The sequence below is a fragment of the Gobius niger genome (genome assembly GCF_951799975.1).
Source record: "Gobius niger genome assembly, chromosome: 2".
Lineage (NCBI taxonomy): Eukaryota > Metazoa > Chordata > Actinopteri > Gobiiformes > Gobiidae > Gobius > Gobius niger.
This window is the reverse complement of record NC_136853.1, coordinates 30,744,191-30,755,752: the sequence shown is the minus strand read 5'-3', so window position 1 is coordinate 30,755,752 and position 11,562 is coordinate 30,744,191. Positions and strand designations below refer to the sequence as shown.

The 11,562-nt window shown below is 41.5% G+C and overlaps 1 protein-coding gene across 1 annotated transcript; it reads left to right on the top strand.

Annotated features, from left to right (window-relative positions):
• Nucleotides 1-287: 287 nt before the first annotated feature.
• On the top strand, nucleotides 288-10,920 carry syt10 (synaptotagmin X). The gene is made up of 7 exons (XM_079551390.1): nucleotides 288-775; nucleotides 1,187-1,583; nucleotides 3,568-4,129; nucleotides 6,019-6,139; nucleotides 6,499-6,670; nucleotides 6,853-6,982; nucleotides 10,528-10,920. The coding sequence occupies exons 1-7, from the start codon at nucleotides 574-576 to the stop codon at nucleotides 10,597-10,599; spliced, it is 1,656 nt and encodes a 551-aa protein (XP_079407516.1). The 5' UTR covers nucleotides 288-573; the 3' UTR covers nucleotides 10,600-10,920.
• Nucleotides 10,921-11,562: the final 642 nt, after the last annotated feature.

Below are 11,562 nucleotides of genomic sequence, written 5' to 3'. Positions count from 1 at the left end.
CTTGATTAGGCTAGTTAGGCTATTTTTTAGGTGTTTCAATGTTAAGTGTCTTTGAGTGTCCCCAAAAAAAAGCGTTATATAAGTTTGATGTAGGTATTATCACTAGGGTATTATTATTATGTAAAGGTCTTCGTGCTAATTCAGTGACAGACAGCCACCCTGAGAATAGGTCAAATTTCATCAACAACTGTGATCATCATATGAGGAGAGGCGCTCTGTTCCTGTTGAATGTTAGAATCACCGCAGTGCAACTTTGCAGTATCTGCTCCACTGGACAACAAGTGGCAGAAGTGCGTACTTGTGGCGCGCAGAGGGCGGGGCTACAGACAGTGCCTTTCGCTTCTCATCTTCAGCATGAGAATACTCTTCCAACGTAGCCACAGCTGCGAGACGCGATATGAGCTCAGCGAGCAAACTGCAGAGCTTAGCCATTGGCCAAAGTGAGGGTCGGACTTGCCTCTACAAGTGCGCCTGCGACCAGTTGTTTCTCTTTGCGCTTGGCATGGATCGACTGGAGAAGCTCTCAGCACAGCCTCTACTGACCGCTCTCTGCGGCGAGTGACCGCTGCCCAGATGAGCGGTCGCCCTTCAGGATCACCCCACGTGCAATGGCTTAACAGAAGAGACATGACTGTGCGTGGGGACGACAGCATTACTTTGTGCCAAAGGGCTCTACAGATTGTCACAGAACTTTGTCTAACTGGACTTGTGGACCGTCAGAAATGCTCGGATATATTCCCTTTGGAGAGTAGTATACTGGGTAAAGGACATGCAGGTGAATGTATATATATGTAGCCTATACACACACACACACATATATGTGTATTATTATTATTTTTTTCCAAAGTGTTTAATTTTTTCTCCTATTCTGTAGTAGACTACCCCACACACATTTATAAAACAGACAACGACGCTTTAAACAGTCCTGTGCGCACGTACATCAGCACCTCAGTGGTGGCTTTTGGAATAGCAACAGGTGGAAAACATCCACGTGATGTAGATGATTTTAAAATTGAATCTGCCCGTGTAAAATTGATTTAAAGAGCACTCTTACATAGGATGAACTTTGCTTTCCCCTCCTTCTTACAGCTTCCTTATCTCTTTCTCCTTGCATGTTGGTCTTGTCTTGATATGTGTCTGCTGCTTGCTTAACTGGTCTGTGGTCCATGCGTCCTACTCTGTGTAGACATCTCCATCAGTCTCCTTGCTGTGGTAGTGGGTTTCTGTGGTCTTGCTCTGTTGGTAGTGTCTCTCTTTGTATTTTGGAAGCTTTGCTGGCCCATTTGGAGAAACAAAAGTCTGTCGACTCAAACACAGAATGCCCTACATGTGGGTTTCTCGGAAGCCCCGCCACCCTCCAACCCTGCTGATGCCCCAGAGTACAAAGTGGTTGAGGTGGAGAAGAAGTACCCTCTGCAGGTGAAGACCAATGGCCGCTGCTTTGTCAAACTGCAAGAGGCTGCCATGAAAATCAGCCAGACATCACCAGACATCCCAGCAGACCTCAGGAACCCCCCTAGGGAGAAAGTGACACCGCCCAACAAGATCCAGAGGCAGACCACCGAGCCCACCTCTTCTTCCAGGTACTGCAACAATTCAATACCATAGGGCTGACCTAGACCTCAGTCTGATCAAAAATTGACCAATGCAGTAATGCTAATGAATGAATGTATCAATACAGGACCAGTGTTAATTTTGACGACTAAAATTGAACTAAAACTAAATTTAAAGTTTTTCATGAGACTAAAACTATGACTAAAATGTCCAGATATTTTAGTCGACTAAAATAAGACTAAATAAAAATGAAAAGGAGAGACTAAAATCATCCAAACTTCTATTGACCGTCTGAAAGAGCCTCAGATCATGTAAATTCACTGCCAAAGGATCAGCTCTGAGCTTTGTTCATGTGGAGCAGCTCCATGAAGCAGAGGAACAAGATTAAATATGATTATAATGAAGATTATCAATGCAAAGTCGACTAAATTCGTCTTAAATTTAGTCGACTAAAATTACTTGCAATTTTAGTCGACTAAAACTAGACTAAAATTGAAGATACTTTTTTGACTAAAACTAGACTAAAATCGAATTACATTTTCGTCAAAAGACTAAAACTAAAACTAAATTAAAATATGTTGTCAAAATTAACACTGTACAGGACAAAGACAAATTAATTACCCCAGATGGTCAAATTCACGTTTGAAGTGATTTTTTGGGGTGGTTATTATTCCATTGTAACTATATGTTTGATGAAGGTCAGAGCGACCGAAACGTCACTGTAAAAAAAGCCACGCAAAAGAGCGAGACAGTGCGCGGGAGCCTTTTTTTCAAGTTAAGTAACCAATTCTTCTACGCACCTGTCGCTTCCTCGGGTGTGCAGACTTTACTCATCAACTATATGTAAACAAATGCATTATAAGCAGAGCATAACAGCAGATCATGAATTGTATGGCCATAACTAAAAAAAAAAAGGAGACATTTATTGGCTTGAAAATGGAATACTGTTTTGCCTTGTAATATGACTGTGGAAACGGCAGGCCTCGCTATGTGCAGCACATGTCTCCTGGCCTCTCTTTCAGCCCTGTAATCATCTGTCCCCGTAAGTTCAGCTGCTATGGCAACCAAAGGGAAGCAACCCTAATAATTAAACAATCAGCTGTGACTCTTCTTTGTATTTCTGTGCTGTGTTTAAAACAGAATGTCCATAATTAGGCTGTGGGATGGCCCCCACTGTCAAAGCTGATACTGATACTCAGTTCGTTTCTAAGTATGGTATGTACATAGATTTTAGAAGCACAACTTCGCCCTTGCACACTGAGCGAGGGGAAGTACTCTAATCTCGTTTGTAAGACAATCCTGGCTGTGGGTGTTTTATAATGTCAATAGCATATTTGAGTGTCTATCACACTCAGTCTCTGTCATTTTGGTTGACAAGTCAGCTGTTTCATTTTAATTTATATTTCAATAGGTGCAGTTTGAACCAGCTGACCAACCAAAAGTCACATGAATGGTCTATATATGATTTGGAATTTTAAGCTTGACCTAACATAAGTTAAAAAAAAAAGATGGCTTAACACTGGACTATGTATGTGGTGTAATGGCCGGTAGATAAGATTGTTTCCACTATTAACAATTGTTCTTTTAGTAAGGCAGGTTTGTTTACCTGCGTTAATAGTTTATACTAAGAAGACAGTGTGAATCTTTTGCACAGATTGTTTCCATCTGTGCATGGCTATAAATGTCTACAACAAGGTTTACAACAGCTGCCTTTAGTTATTGTAATATTATTAATATTGTAAAAAGTAGGCCCGAACAATATATCAGCCGGCCACAAAAGTACATTTCTTTTGAAAGCTTCCATAACACATGTAGCCGAGATTCAATGGGAATTTGGTAGAGCTAATGGTACTTCTGAGGGGATAGAGGTACAGAGAAGACCCTAACACTGACACACATGCTATTCTCTTCAGTAATATGTTATGTTACATGACCTAAATTGTATATGATTTTACACCGGTCCTGAAGAGCCAGATTGCGGCCAAATATTTTGACCCATCCCTTTCTCCACAGGCACAACTCATTCCGGCGTCACCTGCCACGTCAGAAGAATGTGTCCAGTGTGGACTTCAGTATGGATGCAGTGCCTCTGCGACAGTCGTCCACAGCAAGCATTGGCCGAATCAAACCAGAATTGTACAAGCAGAAGTCCGTTGACACAGAAGATGAGGGTCAGCCACCAGTGGAGACTTGCGGAAAACTCAGCTTCTCTCTCAGATACGACTACGAGGAACAGGCCCTGGTTGTGATGATACTCAAGGCTTTAGACCTGCCTGCTAAAGATTTCACCGGCACCTCTGATCCATATGTAAAGATCTATCTTCTACCAGAGAGAAAGAGAAAGTTTCAGACCAGAGTCCACCGCAAGAATCTCAACCCTACATTTGATGAGAGTTTCTGCTTCCCCGTGGCCTATGATGAGCTGTGTAACCGAAAGCTGCACTTCAGTGTCTATGATTTTGACCGCTTCACCAGTCACGACATGATTGGTGAAGTCGTGGTAGATAACCTCTTTGAACTTTCTGACCTCTCTCGTGAGGCTGTGGTGTGGAAGGATATCCATGCTACAACCACGGTGAGATGACAAACATACAGTGCATCAGGAAAGTTTTCACACCCCTCTACTTTTTCCACATTTTGCTATGTTACAGCCAAATCTTCTTTGTGTGTGTGCAAATTTATCAAAAAAATCAAAATTGAAATATTGCTTGTACAAGTATTCACACCGTTTATCCAGTACTTTGTGAGGCACTTTTGGCAGCGATTACAGCCTTAAGTCATCTTGGAGTATCCATTATGCTGCAAGCTTGGCACACATCTGGGGCATTTTTCCCATTCTTCTCTGCAGATCCTTTCAAGCTCTGTCAGGCGAGATGGGGAGCATCACTGCACAGCTATTTTCAGCTCTTTCCAGAGATGTTCAATTGGGTTCAAGTCACTTCTTTGTTATCTTGGCTGTGTGCTTCAGGTCGTTGTCCTGTTGTGCACTCTGGAGCTGGTTCTCTGTACGTTGCTGCATTAATGTTATATCTCTATCCTGACTAGTTTCCCTGTTTCTGCCGCTGGAAAATATCCACACAGCAGGATCCTGCCACCACCATGCTTCACTGTAGGGGTGGTATTTGCAAGGTGATGAGCCGTGCCTGGTTTCCTCCAGGCGCTTGGCATTCAGGCCAAATAGTTCTATCTTGGTTTTATCAGACTGATGAATCTTGTTTCTGAGGGTCTGAGAGTTGTTTAGGTGCCGGAATGAGGTGCCTTTGGCAAAGTCATGGGCCTTTTACTGAGGAGAGGCTTCCGTCTGGCCACTCGACAATAAAGACCTGATCAGTGGAGTGCTGCAGAGATGGTTGTCCTATTGGAAGGTTCTCCCATTTCCTCAAAATAACGCTGGAGCTCTGTCAGAGTGACACTCAGGTTCTTGGTCACCTCCCTGACCAAGGCTCTTTTTTTCTATTATTATAATCCATTTTATATCAAGGCTATAACAACAAAATGTAGAAAAAGTGAAGGGGATTGAATACCTTCCGGATGAACTGCATATATTTTTTTGAAGAGCTGCTCAAGTGATTCACACACGTATATAGACCCACTGTATTAGAGGCTGACCGATATGGGTTTTTCTAAGGCCGATATTTTGGGATGTTATTTGGTCGATTTTTCCAAATGTCTGGTCTATAATCCTGTACCTTTTATTACTTTAGGTGATCCAATCATAGTTTTTGTCCGAGCTTTGAATAGTTGTCGTTAGCATTAGCGTATTGTTACTAGCCTCTGCATTTTGCCCGGCGATCAAAAATAGTGGAGGTTAAAACTAACTCAGCGACTGAATTCTCCAGATTCTGCACTTCAAAATGACATGCAGCATGCCCATATTGACGGAGGTTTAGTGAAACTTGTGTTTAACAAACTTGAAGTTAACCAATTATCATTGCGATGTTTCTCACCTCCCCTGAGGCCTAGGGAGTTGTGCATGGACTCATTTTAAAGCCCTGGCTCTTTTCAATGCAAAAAACGAGAAGTCTCTGTTATTTTCGGCGCTAGATCAGCCGATAGCCGATATTGTAAAATCCCCAAATATTGGCCCCAAATATCGGCCGGCCGATATATCTACACTGTATTAAAATAGCATACTGACTGCACCATGCTAATTAGAGTTACGGAAACAGTATTCTAATTTGAGTTAAGTCTAAGGACAGAAACAATTGCAAACTAGAATCTTTCTGCTGGCATAAAACTACTATAATAATATGTGTAATAGCCTATCAAAGAGTGAAAACACACTACGAAGTACGTTTTACTCTTTCTGTTGAGTAGAGTTGATAAATTTAACTCATTTATAAACGGGGAAATTACCACAAACACACAATCATGTACATATGCTGGATATGCTAGTACACATTAAACAGTATTGAAAATTGGTAACAAGTTAATTTCTAAAAGTGATGTCACCTTGTTGTCTAGGAGAGTGTTGACTTGGGAGAGATCATGTACTCGTTGTGCTACCTGCCCACAGCAGGCAGGATGACCCTAACAGTCATCAAATGCAGAAACCTCAAAGCCATGGACATCACGGGCTCTTCAGGTAACCACACAGCAAACAACATGGAACTCGCATGAAGAACGGCATACTGTGGTGTAAATAAACTTCAATCCAACCAAACAGGAGGCCACCAAGCCAATAGGAAAATATAACTATCCAGTTGTCTTCTGTTTTGATACAGAATTGCAATGAAATCAATACTAAACAAGATATGATGTACTATGTAAATCACTGATTCTTTACACCAAAATAAATGGTATGCTGAAATTACTCATCACAGAATCGTCTCTCACAAAATTGGACCTGAAACGTATTAGGCATATAGACATAAAGCAGTCACAGACAGAGAGAGAGAAACATAAATGGCATTTGGATGCTGAAATTATGTATGTATTTTGAAGACCCGTATGTGAAGGTGTACCTCATATGTGATGGGCGGAGGTTAAAGAAGAGGAAAACCACCACTAAGAAGAGCACACTCAACCCTGTGTACAACGAGGCCATTATCTTCGATATCCCTCCTGAAAATGTGGAACAAGTCAGCCTGTCCATCATGGTCATGGATTATGATAGGTAAGCAGGACACATTATGCATCTTCAATTCTTTCTAGTCTTTCAACACAGTAATGGAAATAATATGATTTCCAGGAGGTGTAATTGGGGTCACTTGGGTTCTTCCTGTGAGACCTGGAACATTTGGAGAATTAATGTATAAATTATAGCTTTTTTTTTGCATATTTGTGTGTTTTTCACAGGGTTGGTCACAATGAAGTGATAGGCGTCTGTCGCACTGGTCCTGAAGCAGAAGGGCTGGGCCGAGACCACTGGAATGAAATGTTAGCGTATCCACGGAAACCCATCACACACTGGCACGCACTGGGAGAGGTAAGATGTGTCTGACTTCTTTCTGTTATTAATGTTTTACACTAAACACACAGAAGAAACTGCATTAAAGCATTAAAACAAATACTGAAACACAGAAACAAAAGCTGAAGTGCTAAAACAATCTGTGTCAATCATTGGTTATTCCATTTCAAAATTAAATCTGAAAAACAAAATAACAGCTACAACAGTTTTCTAACAAACCACATATGCCTTCAAGTGCCATGATGCCACCTAATCTGTTAAGGTGACATGCACCAGGGAGCTCACCTGTGTGCCAGATGTTGTCAGATCACATTCCACTTTGGCAAATTCCTAAAGAAGAGCATTTTTTTTAAGAGTATATATTGAGTGTTTTTCCCGGTGAAGTCCAGAGACAACCCTGACATCCCTCGTATGACAAAGTCCACCTGTAGTTCTGATTGTATCCAAACAGTGTGTGTCTAGTGCGCACCATGCAGCCGTGGCCTGGAAGCTAAACCGCGCCACACATCCAGCAACTTCTCCAAAAAGCGTCAAACATGTGCACGATGCCGTATCCACAAACTTCTGAACTTATGAACGTGACATGCCAAAACGATATAAATAGAGCAGTTGTTACATGTTATGACCAATAAAAATATGATAAAATGTAAATGTTTGGGTGGTATTAGTTTAAGCAGACACTGCATACTCATTCTTATGATTGTAATAGAGATCAGACTACATTTTATGAGGAATTTAGGCAGAAATGTAAGAAATTCCAATGGTGTACTCACTTTTTCCTCCAACTCTATCTGTCTGGGGCACCTATGAGCTGTGTGTACACCGCGTAATTTTACCGTCTAGAAACACCCGGATTTACATTTACAGCTGTACACAAAGACATTCTCCACTTTCCTGGAGTTGAATGTCCAGTGCTGCACTTGTGTGCTTTTGTTAGATCTAGATGTGAATCAAGCTGGGCTGATTTGGACTAGATCAACAATAAAAGGTGGCCACTGGCATTAACGCAGTTAAACAAGTCTGTACCGCTGTTTTGGCACTTTGGTTATTTTTACTCAGAAGCACAATCTCCCCATTGTCCCCTTGTCACTTTCTCTGTGTCCACAGCTACATCAGCTGCATCATTTGCAGCTTTTAAAATGGAGTTGTCTTTCCCAGCTCTTAGGTTGCACTGCGCCATTGCGCAGGAGGAAGGTATACCAACCATCAGTGCGCGACTGCACGTTGATGTGGGGTATGGCATATGTTTTGGTTATCATTCCTTTATAGTCTACAGCAGGGTAGGCCATAAGTTTGGCCCACCAGAGGGTGACCTACTTAAGGTGAATACTAACTCTTTTAACTCTTCCCATTCATTCTTAATGGTAAGCCCTTAGTATGGATGCAGTATACTTTTTGGCCACCAGTGTCAGATTGGGGGCGCTGTTCCGATCCTCCTGCAAAGTTAAAGGGATATTTCAGGATTTTTGACATAGGGCCTCATTTCCTAGTTATCCAGAGTGTTGCTGATTTCTGGAGATATTTATTTTAGTAATTCACGCCCTTCTTATATTTGAAGAGTTACGTGGCGCTAGGCTAGTGCAAGGCGAGCGCATTTCTATGGTAACAGCTCCACTGCATTAAAAACAGTCTTACGCACAGTGCACCTGAGGCAAATCACTTATAACGCCAGAATAACGATATAAATGTATTCTTAATCTCAGTAGCACTTTCCTGAGTAAAATAAAGGTAAAATAAATAAGCCGTTTGTAATGTTAAAAATGCAAGGATTGTTGTTGTTTACATGTTGCATATATTGCTGAAATTTGGTGGCTGCAATTGTTGATTTTGTTCTAGTAAAACTAGGTTTTTGGCATAGTTAACATTTATTTTAATGTTGCATGTAATTTGAAGAGATAGAATAAAATGCAAATGTATACCGAAAAAATGTGTGTTTGGCCCACAGGCACATTTTCATTTTGGCTCTCGGCGACAAAGAGCTTGGACACTCCTGCTCTACAGTGTTATGTGCCCCAACCTGCAACGAAAGCAGACCAACCAAAGCAGTGGCTGCGATGACCGTGAGACATGTTAAAGTGGCACACAGCGAGCCTCATTGTAAATGTTGTAAATGTTACTTCTGAACGGTAGAGATGAAAACTTGAAAACTTGCTCTGGGTCCAAGCGCCTTCCCCTTATCTGCGTCATTGGCGAATAAAGTCAGGTGTCTGGGGTTGTCATGTCAACAAAACTGGGGAAGGTGAACTCTAAAATAAAAAACAGTTAAATCAATCAAGCACTAGATGGCCTAAGTCAAAACTCCAGAAACACTCAAATAAGATGTCCCAGTGCAATGACACTCCTTCCTCTGTAGTACCGAGCGCAGCGCTCCAGCAGTGCTGCCTGCATATTGGCTGCTGGCTCAACCTGCTGATGCAGCTGTGGTCACAGAGAAAGGGACAAAGGGGAGATTGTGCTTCTGAGTGAAATCACCGAAGGGTTAATACAGCGACATGGACTCTAGTGCGTACAATGCCTGTGGCTAAACGAGCAAGCTCTAATCATCCTCACTCGCAGAATTATTGACAAAATGTCTGCATCACAAGTGCAGCACTAGATATTCAGCTCCAGGAAAGTGGGGAATGTCTTTGTGTACACCTGACAGGAACTTTACACAGCGTACAGTCAGCTGGAAAAAAACAAAAAGTCAACCAGAAATTTTGTTTTTCAGATTTTATTTTGGAACAGAATAACCAATGATCGAAGGGCACACGGATTCACTTTCACTGCTATTATTTCTACTACTACTACAGTCACCACAGTTACCGGGGCGATGGTTGTGCAGTTGGTAGAGTGGGTCATCTTCTGATCGGAAGGTCATGGGTTCGAATCCCAGCTCCCGCAAATGCACACTGTTGTTGTGTCCTTGGGCAAGACACTTAACCCTACACAGTGCATGTGCACATAATGTTTGCAGCGTATGTTCAGAAGTAAATTGTAACAAAATGCCTTGGTCCCCGTTCAAACGCCGTGTGGTGTGTCTCTGGCAGCAGGTGTTGCAAAATTAGCACGAAGGAGCCAAATTTAGAGTGTTTCATGACTCAAAAACACAGTAGAAAAGCTCTCCTTCTAATATCCAGCTGATTCGCTGACCTGCCGGTAAAACAAGGCCAATCACAGTGATCCGAGAGCAGCAACTGGGACCTCCACAGACCGCCCTCCACAGACCGCCCTCCACAGACCGCCCTCCACAGACCGCCCTCCACAGACCGCCCTCCACAGACCGCTGTCTCGACGTCAGCCAAAACCTACCTGGCCACTCCCGACTGCTCCAAATTATCGCATTGGTAATTAGATAATGCTAACCCCCCACGAACCCTGTCCCGTCTTTGAAACAAATTGATTCCACTGATTTGGCTCCCACGAATCCCATCACATACATTCTGTGTTGTTGTTGTTGTTGTTGTTGTTATTATCGTTGTTGTTAGTTATGAGGTGATCATAAGCCAGTGAACTAGCACATGATAATGCCCGGTTCATCCATTTAAACTATGTGAATGTTTTATTTTGTGTCTTGCATACAGTGGCCTGGAAGAGCCGCCAGCTTTGAGAGTCAAGGCTCATGTCCTTCACCCAAACGTCTGCACACTCCATGAGAAAACCATAACATATGTACGGAGTTCCAGTCATGAAGCAAATCAACTATTCTTTTTTTTTTTTTTAGTGGTTCAAAGATTATTAAAAGCAGAGTACCTCAAATCAGTGCCTAAAAGTACATTTACAAAAGGAGGACTGAAAAGAAGTACAGGACTTGCAGTATTCATAACATGGCATTTAAACTGTCCTGAATATTCTGGGTGCAGACTTCTCTGGCGTGAGAGCTCTTTAGCCGGCTTGCATTTTGAACCAAATGGCACAAAGTTGAAGGGCTTCTCTTCAAAACGCTAAATATTAGCCATTACCAGTGTTTGCCAATATGATGAGATCAGGTGCATGTTATTTTCTATTTAGAATCTGCTTGTGCAAACTTGTACAAACAAAATCATTTGAACATCTCATAGATATCAACAATGCATTTACATTTTTATACATGTAATCATGTTTCAAAGTTAGTGTAGCATTAAAGTAGATGTAGCAAATATGTCAATGCAAGATTTTTCATTTCATTTTGTTTCCCCTAAATTATATACTGCTTCTAAAATCCAGTCATTGGTCATTGTAAGTGTAATTCACTTTTTGAAATGGTACAAAAAACTCTCACATGGCCAAGATTACAAATTAGTAATTATACACATTTATTTAAAAAGAAAATCACACTAACCTCTGTTGCACTGTATAGTACTGTAGTCGTGATGTACCGGTAATTGTATTTGTACACAAGTGGGGAAAAAAACAAACGTGTTTTACCTCTGACATATTGAGCTTCGGCTCTGAGTAATAAAAATAAACGAAGCAAATAGTAAATGGCTGTAAACTGTTATCTTGCCACTTAAACTTGATATTTTAATATTGATTCTTCTCCTTGCGCTGTCTGTAACATGTAAAAAAAAAAAAAAAAAGAATATATATTTTCTACTTGAAGCATGTTTTTTCCACTTCAGTGACTTTGACTATATTTT

What these genes read in the sequence shown, in the direction of transcription:
- syt10 (XM_079551390.1), top strand. Translation starts at nt 574, where the DNA reads ATGAGCGGTCGCCCTTCAGGATCACCCCACGTGCAATGGCTTAACAGA. An exon ending in ACTGGGTAAAGGACATGCAG is followed by an intron (nt 776 to 1,186) that starts GTGAATGTATAT and finishes TACTCTGTGTAG; the next exon opens with ACATCTCCATCAGTCTCCTT. An exon ending in GAGCCCACCTCTTCTTCCAG is followed by an intron (nt 1,584 to 3,567) that starts GTACTGCAACAA and finishes CTTTCTCCACAG; the next exon opens with GCACAACTCATTCCGGCGTC.